The 10,000-nt window shown below is 46.7% G+C and overlaps 5 protein-coding genes and 1 non-coding gene across 6 annotated transcripts in view; 3 read left to right on the top strand and 3 right to left on the bottom strand.

Moving 5' to 3' along the window:
* The window catches only part of CNF00680 (conserved hypothetical protein), a 2,198-nt gene extending 1,314 nt beyond the window's left edge, over window positions 1–884 (top strand). Inside the window, exons 8-9 of the mRNA XM_571486.2 lie at window positions 1–129; window positions 190–884. The exon at window positions 1–129 is cut by the window's left edge and continues 18 nt beyond it. Of these exons, the coding sequence (XP_571486.1) occupies window positions 1–105 (105 nt within the window). The 3' untranslated portion in view covers window positions 106–129; window positions 190–884. The remainder of the gene's footprint in view (window positions 130–189) is intronic.
* Window positions 208–1,109, bottom strand: CNF00690 (hypothetical protein). Its single transcript, XM_024657339.1, has one exon. The coding sequence runs from the start codon at window positions 867–869 to the stop codon at window positions 465–467; it is 405 nt and encodes a 134-aa protein (XP_024512999.1). The 5' UTR covers window positions 870–1,109; the 3' UTR covers window positions 208–464.
* A 3,290-nt stretch (window positions 1,110–4,399) lies between these two features.
* On the bottom strand, window positions 4,400–4,500 carry CNF00700. The gene has a single exon. It is a non-coding gene; the product is annotated as a tRNA-Leu (tRNA).
* A 133-nt stretch (window positions 4,501–4,633) lies between these two features.
* CNF00710 (Golgi to vacuole transport-related protein, putative) lies at window positions 4,634–5,544 on the top strand. Its single transcript, XM_571243.2, has 4 exons — window positions 4,634–5,033; window positions 5,084–5,155; window positions 5,212–5,287; window positions 5,346–5,544. The coding sequence occupies exons 1-4, from the start codon at window positions 4,668–4,670 to the stop codon at window positions 5,492–5,494; spliced, it is 663 nt and encodes a 220-aa protein (XP_571243.1). The 5' UTR covers window positions 4,634–4,667; the 3' UTR covers window positions 5,495–5,544.
* CNF00720 (conserved hypothetical protein) lies at window positions 5,201–7,081 on the bottom strand. Its single transcript, XM_571534.1, has 6 exons — window positions 6,844–7,081; window positions 6,512–6,785; window positions 6,179–6,456; window positions 5,930–6,126; window positions 5,810–5,880; window positions 5,201–5,758 (listed from the first exon to the last, which is right to left on the bottom strand). Exons 1-6 carry the CDS (start codon window positions 7,002–7,004, stop codon window positions 5,570–5,572), a joined length of 1,170 nt encoding a protein of 389 aa, XP_571534.1. The 5' UTR covers window positions 7,005–7,081; the 3' UTR covers window positions 5,201–5,569.
* A 150-nt stretch (window positions 7,082–7,231) lies between these two features.
* Window positions 7,232–9,817, top strand: CNF00730 (glycine-tRNA ligase, putative). Its single transcript, XM_571244.2, has 8 exons — window positions 7,232–7,878; window positions 7,926–8,221; window positions 8,277–8,442; window positions 8,502–8,633; window positions 8,682–9,054; window positions 9,106–9,309; window positions 9,372–9,494; window positions 9,548–9,817. The coding sequence occupies exons 1-8, from the start codon at window positions 7,246–7,248 to the stop codon at window positions 9,718–9,720; spliced, it is 2,100 nt and encodes a 699-aa protein (XP_571244.1). The 5' UTR covers window positions 7,232–7,245; the 3' UTR covers window positions 9,721–9,817.
* Window positions 9,818–10,000: the final 183 nt, after the last annotated feature.

The following is a 10,000-nucleotide window of genomic DNA, read 5'->3' on the forward strand; positions in this document are numbered from 1 at the left end:
AAGCGTAGGCAGAAGGCACTTGGGATTGATGACTTCGGAAAACCGTTAATCAATGCAGAGGAAACCTTTGCAGGGGAACAGAGACAGCTTGTACAGGAACAATAAGCCAAAGCCGTTGTAAAGGCTTATGTGTGTACCATTATTTGTGATGATAATCTCATTCTATCGTCGACACTGAAACCAGACTAGTGAACTTCACTCACATACCCTCTGACGACTGCCAAACGATTCCATATTTGGCGCTGAAGTCTATTATGGAAAGAAATAATATAACCCCAAACCTCAACCTGATTATGCCAATAGTTTACAGTAAACTGAACATTCTTCTTTGCATTTAGAGCCTCCCAACCTCCATCCTGATTCTCTCTTCTGTCGCCTTGACCTTTTCGCTGAAGACTTCCTCACGAGTCTCCTCTTCGGACCTGATCACAATCTTCTTCACGACCTCAATGGCGTTATGGGAGTCACCAAGCCAGAAGTTGGAAGTCAAAAGACCAGCAGCGAGAGGAACAACACAAGCAAAGAGTAGGGACTTCGAGATACCAGGCGGTATCGAGGTAGCTTTTGATCACCAGGTCACGGTGCTCAGTCACAGCTCGCGCCTTGGCGATAGAGCCATAGATGGTAGCGAGCTGGGTGCTGTTCATGTACTGCCCAAGGTTGGCTTGGAGATGCTTGGGAAGTTGGTCGGTCCAAATCGCAGCGGGAGATAACAGAGCCGATAGCACCACCGATACGAGTCCATAGAGCCAAAAGAGCCATGGCGAGGGCCATGTTTGCATGGGGAACAGAAGCTTGAGTAGCGATTTGACTACCGACAATACTGAGAACGCGCCGCCGCAACTGATGAGGACAGGGCCCTTCACCATATAGGCATCACTAGATGATCATGAGTCAGGTATTCGTTCGAAGGCTAATGTTGAGGAACAATTTAAGTGAAATGACCGCGGGTTTGACAGTAAACCAAGGATTGACCCAGAATACGCAAGCAAAGACCAGAGACTTGGAAGGTACTTGTACCGGTGCGTATATTTCTGGATGAGACCGGCAACGACACCGAAAAGACAAAGGCCGACAGTGACAATCCCGATTTCCAAAATAATCAATGGAAGTTTTAAAAAGAGACTAAATGTCCTTACCCTGGGATAAGCCTGCTGATTATTTCTTGATCATCTCGTGATTCCGTACGTTTCCTCCCACTTCTTCTTCCCCCCGGATTCCGCACCTGCCAACGGCCTCAAGAGCATGAAATGGTATCCAGTCGGATTTCACACCCGAGCTCCTAAATCAAAATGAAGGCACAGAACAGTAGGTATTTCTGATAATAGCTGCCAAGAGAAGCAAAATATATACGGATAATGAAGGATACGAGTACAGAGCATTTTGCAGACCTCGAGAATCTCAAGACAAAAGTATGAAGGAAAAACAAACCCATCATGGATGTTGATTATACAACGAATACATCTAGGAGGAACAATAATAGTAGGTAGGACCGACACAAGAGACAGAACCATGCATAAAATAATCAAACGTATTCAGACCACCAAAAATGCATATATGGCGAGAGGAGCTCCATCCGCAAGAGAAAAAGCTCGGATCTCCGCTCTCGTGCATTGGGCGTTTCCCCTTTACACCGTGCTTTATAAATATAAGATCAACAAGTTCACATCTTCATCATCTACAGACATCCCCTCGTGCACTGGAGAGCTGCAAAGCAGTTCATCTTTGACGACAAATTTCCTCTTTTACCCCTAATGACACTGATTTGTTTCATCAAGATGTCTGCAACAGACTTTGTACCAGCAGATAAAATCGGTGTATATTCAGCCAAGCGCTTGGTTGATAATCGCCTTTGAGTCCAAAGTAAGGGAGACTGTGCGTTCAAAATCATAACAACTTCGCTTACCGATGGTAAATCATAGTCCTATTATAACCCGACATCGCATTCAAGGTGGAACTCTGACTTCCCTTCATTCTCAATGAATGTGATGCTGTATGTGTCCAATCGTTTTCCTCATTGACTTGTGACTGATCGAGGCTGCACAGAGGTCAAAAGAAAACAAGAACAAAAAGGCGCATACAGAAGAAAAGAGACAGCAGCTCTTGGACAAGGCAAAGTGCACTCTCCAAGGTGATCGAGCAATGATGCTCTTGCAGAGCTCGATAGCTCCGGCTGAGTACAGCCATAGATCAAGTCACCTCATGCCTGGAACGCGCACAGTCTCCCAGAATGGCGGCAATGTTGAACTGGTATTCATTCAGCACCTTCGTACAAACAGTCTCAGAGAGCAGTGTACAAGATAGTGATGAGGAAAGACCAGAAAGTTACAAAAGAGAAAATTAAGGTAAGGGATAGAATCTGAACGAAAAAGACCACGTAGTCATCTATCTAAACCAGCAGCTAGACTAACTCCGTCAGGCAAGTGCTCGAAGACGCACAGATGGATATGCCATCGGCCACTGGGTCCCACAAAAGTGCGCTGACTTTTATAATTTGTCCATTGAATGGTACTGCCACTGACAGTTGGTTGTATTTTAACTGCAGAGGAGCTCCAGCCGAATATTTCATTCTTGGATTTTCAAGCACAACAATTGGAAAGGATTGCTCGTCTGCTCACAAAGCTGGATGCAACTCTTGTGTCGCTGAAGAGGAACGCCGGTGTCATCGATCAAACTTTGAAAAAGTGAAAACCATGCGTGGAAAGCAGCGAATCCTGTGAGCGATTCGGCTAATATCCCAGAATCTTCTTGATTGCATAAGCTGACCGGGTCCTTGTTTGTTAGTTTTCTGACGATTCCGGTCAATATGATGCTTTTGACGTCTGTGATGCCGCAATGCTCCTAGATGCATTTCGTCGACATGCGTCAAATCGCCTGCGTTATCTACGACTGCAAGAAATATTTGGTCTCCTCGGACACGCAGGGACTTACAAGCTCCCCTCCCACGAATTGAAACAAGCTCGAGCAGAGGAACTCAAGAACCAGTGGAGTCTCTTGTGTCGTCCGCCAAGGACGGAAATCACGCAGGAAACCGACCTAGTCAGAGAGGTGATTGGATCCGCCCCCAATAACGAAATTAGCGAACTGGACACGGGGAGGGCCATGATGGTGAATGTAAATCCCAACGAGAAAAATCTTATGGATAAAAGGGACGAAGGCAGCGAAGACAATTCGGAAAAAGGAGACAATGGCGGAGTTGGTCTAGCTGCTCGTTTAGAAAGATGATTACATTGCCCTTTCCGTTCAGATTCTATATCCTAAATTAGGTTTTCTCATTTGTAGCTTTCTGGTCTTTCCTCATCACTATCTTGTACTGCTCTCTGGGATTGTTGGTACGAAGGTGCTGAGGGAATACCAGTTCCACAGACAGTAGCTCTTCTGATGTACTGAAGAAGTCACGTACAGACTTCATCCGGTGAATGAGCAGTTTTCACATGCAAAAAGTCGATCAGAAACTAATTGCTGTACCTCCTCCACTATAATGCGATTTTCCCATATTTCACTTGATTGTTCTCTCTCGTATGTTCAGTCTCACCCGCTTATCCATGAATGACTGCAGATATACAAGGTATGTAAAAGCAATATCTCGAAAGCTACTTACCTTCCAAGCAACCGGACGTTGCTTTCAAGCTGCAAAGCCGGCTTCCCTCCTTAGTGAGTGTGATGATATATGTGGTCCTTCTTCTCACTAATTTGGAACCGTATAAAGGCTGCGAAAGGGCAAGGAGAAAAAGAAAACAAAAAGAAGAAGATGTATACCGAGCAGAAGAGAGAGGAGCTCCTGGAGAAGGCAAAGCGCACTCTCCAAGGTGACGGAGCAGTGATGCTCTCGCAGAATTCGGCAGCCCTGATCGAGTACTGCCAAATTCTGGTGGCATTCAGGGCATGCCACCTCCTGCATAAATCTCGGACAGTTCTCCGAGAATGGCGAGAAGTGCTTGAGGATGTGCAGGGAGATCTGCAATCGGCCACTGGGTCCCAGAGAGGTGACTCTTTATAATATGTCCACTGAAGGCCGTCGCTGACACCTGGTTGTCTTTTAACCGCAGAGGATCTCCAACGGGATGTCTCATTCCTGGATTGCCATATACAACAGCTGGAAATGGCTATTCGGCTTTTTTATACAGAGATGTCTTCTATAATAAGCGCATGAAGAGAAAATTATGGTAGAATTAGCAGAAGATATAAAATCAACCACGTCGCTGCTACAAAACCAGCCACCTCTGCGCTTTCCGAATATCCGTGATCTCCTTGTTCACATCGGTAGGCACTAATTATAAACATATGCGTATGTTTAAAACATTTAGATGTCTCCCTGAATTGTGTTCATTTACCATACTCTGCACAGACACAACCATATCTGTGGAAAACGAAGGAAAGAAAACAAAACAAAAAGAATTGACGAGAGTGGGATTCGAACCCACGCCCCGGAGGACTGCCGGGCTTTCAGTGTTGAACAACACCTTAAGACAGCTGTTTAGACCACTCACACATCTCGCCATTTGTTTATATCTCGAGATGTGAAAGACATATTTGATGTAAATACTGCAATGACTTCGTCGCGCCATGTCACCGCCGACGGACGGGAGGTGTAATGGATAGAGTTAATAGTTAATCTCTCTGTTCATTGTCAGTCTATACACGCACACCTTTACTCACATTTCAAGATGATCCACGCCGTCCTAATTTTCAACACCAACGGCAAACCTCGTCTCTCCAAGTTTTTCACCCCCCTCCCTCCACTCGTCCAGCAATCGCTCATCTCCCAGATCTTCTCACTCATCTCCGACCGTCCTGCAGGGGTGTGCAACTTTCTAGATGCACCCGATCTTGTGTTTCCCACGCCCAAGTCTATGGTAAAAACTAGGCAGGAGGAGAGGAATGGCCTGGGGTTGGAAGGCGGAAGGGATGGAGAAGAGGTGAAAGAGATGGAGGACGATACGAGGGTGATTTACAGGCATTATGCGACACTATACTTTGTTTTTGTGGTTGATGGAGCGGAAAGCGAGCTAGGTATTTTGGACTTGATTCAGGTGAGCTTGCACACTCCCTTGTAAATGTTCAGAGCTAACAAGTCTTATAGGTCTTTGTAGAGTCATTAGATCGAGCCTTTGAGAATGTGTGTGAATTGGATCTGATCTTTCACTTTGACGAAGTGGGTTCAATGCACAACCTAACTATGTATCTCTTTGACCTGATCATGCTTTATAGGTATATCATGTCCTATCCGAAATAATACAAGGTGGACTCGTGCTCGAGACAAATATCAATGAAATATCCGCCTGCGGTTCGCCCTTTTCGACCCTTATACACTCTTGACTGAAACTGACCAAATTTTCCTGCAGTGCGTGCTGCCACCAAGAACCGTAAAGAATCTTCTGCCTCTTCCAATCCACTCATACCGTCCGTCTTGGCAGCTCCCGGAGGAAGAGGTGGAAATAGAGGAGGAAGCGCCGATGGTGCGAGGAGATGGTTGGCCGCTATGGGTGTTTAGAGGTATCACCTACCCAGTACTGGCGGTAATTGTATGTGTTGTATTACTATGCTATTATATGATCATTGATCGAGGCTATTGTGATTCCCCTGGGGTTAATTTCGATGAGTTTTCCGTTTTTACTTGGGATTCTTCCTCTTGAGCCGAGGATCGGGTGTCAGAAGTCTCAACAACTTCGGCAGAAGTATTCGAAGATTCGTTAGAAGTAGCGAGGGTGAAACTCCTTTTAAAAGGTTTGATCTCGTCTATGCTCCTAGGCTCCGGCTATAAAATCGTCAGCTTCATCTATATCATAATGCAAATCCAGGCACGTACAGTGAGGTATCGAACAAGATTTCGATCTATCAATCCCATCTTGACATATTCTGTAAATGATTCAAGGCAATCTGCACTTTTAATCAGCCGACGCCGTGCGATAGGGACTGACATACAAACCTTTAACAGTCTTCAAATCCTCTCCTTCAGGCCCATCCATTGTGAACCGTATATCGAGCTCAAACCTGTCAACAATCTCTGATGCTGCAGAAATGCCTCGAGATAGCGGAGTTTGTTCGATGAGGGATATAATGATTGCCAAAAACGTAAAGGCGATTATAGGAGATGGATATAGAATGGACAAAGGCGATAGTGACCTAAGAGCATGGGAAATGAGCGGTGCCCGGCCTCGGAAATGCGAACACGCACGCTTCTGAACTGATAGGCCAGGCCAGGGACATGATCAACTCTTCAGTGATTTTCGGTCCTCGTCTCTTCCCATTCGCCCCGTTCGCTCCTCCTTTGTTTCCGAGTTCCTTTTCCTCCGCCTCTTCCAATTTTGCTATCCGCGCATCCAGTCCATCGATAGCGCGTCGAATAATGACCCAAGGGTGCTCGACAAACAAGTCAAAACACAGAGCCTCCAATGCTAGTTGCTCGCCAACGACTATCCGTTTTTCCCAAAACCTGTATCCGTCAGAAGGATCCTGCATGTTACTGTCAGTATATCTATCAGAAATTCCCGGTGTTTCTGAAGCTCACTTGACCGTTCTCCATAGGTCTCCATTGTATCCTCCAATGGGAAGGCTTTGACTGCTCATACTTGTCCAGACACACATTAACAAGGTGTCTGACTTTCAACTGGTTCTCTTCTAACTTGGAAGCCATCCATAGTAGTGTGGCCGCCATCAGGCTTTCCTTGAAGTCTTCTAGAGACCGGCGCATGTAGAAGCGATGGACGAACGTTGCGGCGAGGAGAATTACATTCCGGTAAGGTGTAGAAGTAAGTTTCGCTTTGGGATCAGGATGGTCTCGTCTTTGAGGGAGATGAACTTTGTCAATCGATCACAAAGTTGGTGACATATAGTGCTTACACATAGACGACTCGCGCGAGAAGACTTCGCATTTGCATGATTGTTGATTTACGACGTTCCAATTCCTCTTCCAGAGAGACGCCATGCGATCTTGAAGGGGTATTCTCGAGAGCGTGCTTGGAAAAAATCCACTGTTCTTCTTCAGGACGTAGTGGTCGCATTTTGTGGTATATTGGAGGTCTGAAGCTTCTGATAGAAGGCCTACCGGGGGATTTGATAGAGAACTAAGCAATCGGTGGTCAAATAACGGACGAGAACCAACGAAGAACTACAAAGTGTTGTCTTCTCTCTTGTTCAAAACATCGGCATTGTCCGCCTGAGAGTTCATTACATAATCAACTCCTCTCTGTCTTTTCTTTTGGCAGATGTGGATTGTCGAGTCGTAATAGTCATCCCACATCTATGGCCATACCACGACCCTTGGTGAATTCAATCAGGTCTTTTGCAACAAGAACTATCCCAACTCGCAAGTTCAACCTAAGAAAATCATCAAAAATGGTCGCCGCTGCCTCCGTCTCACACCCTTCAGAACTCACAGTCCCCAACAAGACCGCTCACGCCTTTGACAAAAGCACCTTGGACGCTCTCTTGGCTAGGCGATTCTTCTTTGCTCCTTCTTTTGAAATCTACGGTGGTGTCGCTGGTCTTTACGACTATGGACCTACCGGTTCCGCCCTTCAGGCCAACATTCTCGATGCCTGGCGAAAGCACTACATCATCGAAGAAGATATGCTTGAGCTCGATACTACCATCATGACTCTTTCCGATGTCCTCAAAACCTCTGGCCACGTTGACAAATTCGCCGATTGGATGGTCAAGGACGTTAAGAATGGTGAGATCTATAGAGCGGATCACCTTGTCGAGGGTGTTCTCGAGGCTAGATTAAAGGGTGACAAGGAAGCTCGAGGTGTCAAGGAGGAGGAGAAAAAGGAGGAGGAGGATGACAAGAAAAAGAAGAAGAAGAAGATTGTCAAGACCGAGGCTGTCAAGCTTGATGACAACACAGTTGCCGAGTACGAGTACCTTTTGGCTCAGGCAAGTCAACTTCACGTCAATTATACACAGATGCTAACTAGCAGCAGATTGATAACTACACTGGTCCCGAGCTCGGTGATATTATCCGAAAGCACAAAATCACCAACCCCACCACCGGAAACGAGGTCTCTGAGCCTGTCGAGTTCAATCTCATGTTCGAGTCCAACATCGGTCCTACTGGCCACATCAAAGGTTACCTCCGTCCCGAAACCGCCCAGGGTCACTTTGTGAACTTTGCTCGTCTCCTCGAGTTCAACAACGGCAAGGTCCCCTTCGCCTCTGCTCAGATCGGTAAAAGTTTCCGAAACGAAATCGCCCCCAGACAGGGCTTGCTCCGTGTCCGGTAAGTTTACTTTTTAAGGACGTTTGGCGGGATGATGACTGATGAAGATTTGCAGAGAGTTCACCATGGCTGAGATTGAGCACTATGTAGACCCTCTTGACAAGCGTCACGCTCGATTCAACGAGGTTAAGGATGTCGTCCTCACCCTTTTGGCTAAGGGTGTTCAGAGCGAGGGTAGGACCGAGATCGTGAAAAAGACTGTTGGTGAGGCTGTTGCTGAGGTCAGAATTTCTTCCACTTTTTCTTTTCCATGATGACATGAAAGCTGATGATTATGTAGGGTATCGTCGATAATGAGACCCTTGGTTACTTCCTCGGTCGAACTCAGCTGTTCTTGACCAAGATTGGTATAGACCCTGCTAGGTTGAGGTGCAGGCAGCACATGGCTAACGAAATGGCTCATTACGCCACCGTACGCCCAATTCTTGAGGTCCAATCAATCCGTACTAACTTCTAGCAGGACTGTTGGGACTTTGAGATCCAATCCTCTTACGGCTGGATAGAGTGTGTCGGTTGCGCGGACCGATCCGCTTATGACCTTACCGTCCACTCTGTCCGAACCAAGCAGCCTCTTAGAGTCCAGCAACGTCTCGACCAGCCCCGAACTGTCGAGAAGCTCGAATGCACCTTTGACGCCAAAGCTTTCGGTATGAAGTTCAAGAAGGACGCTACTATGATCAAGGAGACTTTGCTCGGCCTTGAGAAGGAAAAGTTACAGTGCATCAAGGATGAGCTCGAGAACGGCTCTTCTAACGTCCAGTGCGCCGATGGCAAGTCTTATGAGATTACCCCCGACCTCGTCAAGATCAACCCCATCACCGTTACTGAGCACAGTAAGTCTCCAGTCTCCTCGTGAAATTAGTTTTACCTAACTTTATCGTCAGTGCGCGAATTCATCCCCAACGTCATCGAGCCGTCTTTCGGTATTGGTCGTATCCTTTACTGTGTTCTTGAGCACACTTACTGGGCACGAGAGCAAGACGCCGCTCGAGGTGTCCTTTCCCTCCCCGCTCTCGTCGCTCCTATCAAGTGTCTCATCGTCTCTATCTCTCAGGATGCTCAATTGAGGAGTAAGATCCACGAAGTTTGTGAGTCCCATCCTAAGAAATCGATCGACATACCAGAATATCACTAATATTGAGTATTAAAGCCCGAGAGATGAGAAAGCGAGGTATCGCCAGCCGAGTCGACGATTCTTCCGCTACAATCGGTAAGAAATACGCCCGAAACGACGAGCTTGGTACTCCTTTCGGCTGTACCGTCGACTTTGCCAGTATGTCCACATTTATTATCCTGAAGCATACAATCACTAACCTTAATACGTAGCCATCCAAAACGGTACCATGACTCTCCGAGAGCGAGATTCTACCAGCCAACTTATCGGTCCTATTGAGGACGTCATCAGCGTCGTTGACCAGCTTGTCAAGGGTGTTCTCGACTGGGAGGGTGCCAGCCAGAAGTTGGAGGCTTACAGCGGTGTGCAGGATGTGGATGCTTAAGAATTGTAAAGCAGGGCGGTGGAAGGAGGTTCTTGGTAGGGATTAGATGGGTCTAATTATGCATAGGCGGTCTGCTATTAGTCGTACATGGCTCTAACAATCCAGATTGTCTTCTTGATTTGCTGGTCACTGATCAGATACGGAATTTACATCAACTCTTCATTAGTGTTACGGGGGTCATGAGTGCGCTACAATGTAAAAGCATAGAGGTCGTTTCCCCAACCACCGGAGAGTGGCATGGAGTTGGCTGTTTTTTGTATGATCGCGTAGTACTACTCGA

The sequence above is a fragment of the Cryptococcus neoformans genome (assembly GCF_000091045.1).
Source record: "Cryptococcus neoformans var. neoformans JEC21 chromosome 6 sequence".
Lineage (NCBI taxonomy): Eukaryota > Fungi > Basidiomycota > Tremellomycetes > Tremellales > Cryptococcaceae > Cryptococcus > Cryptococcus deneoformans.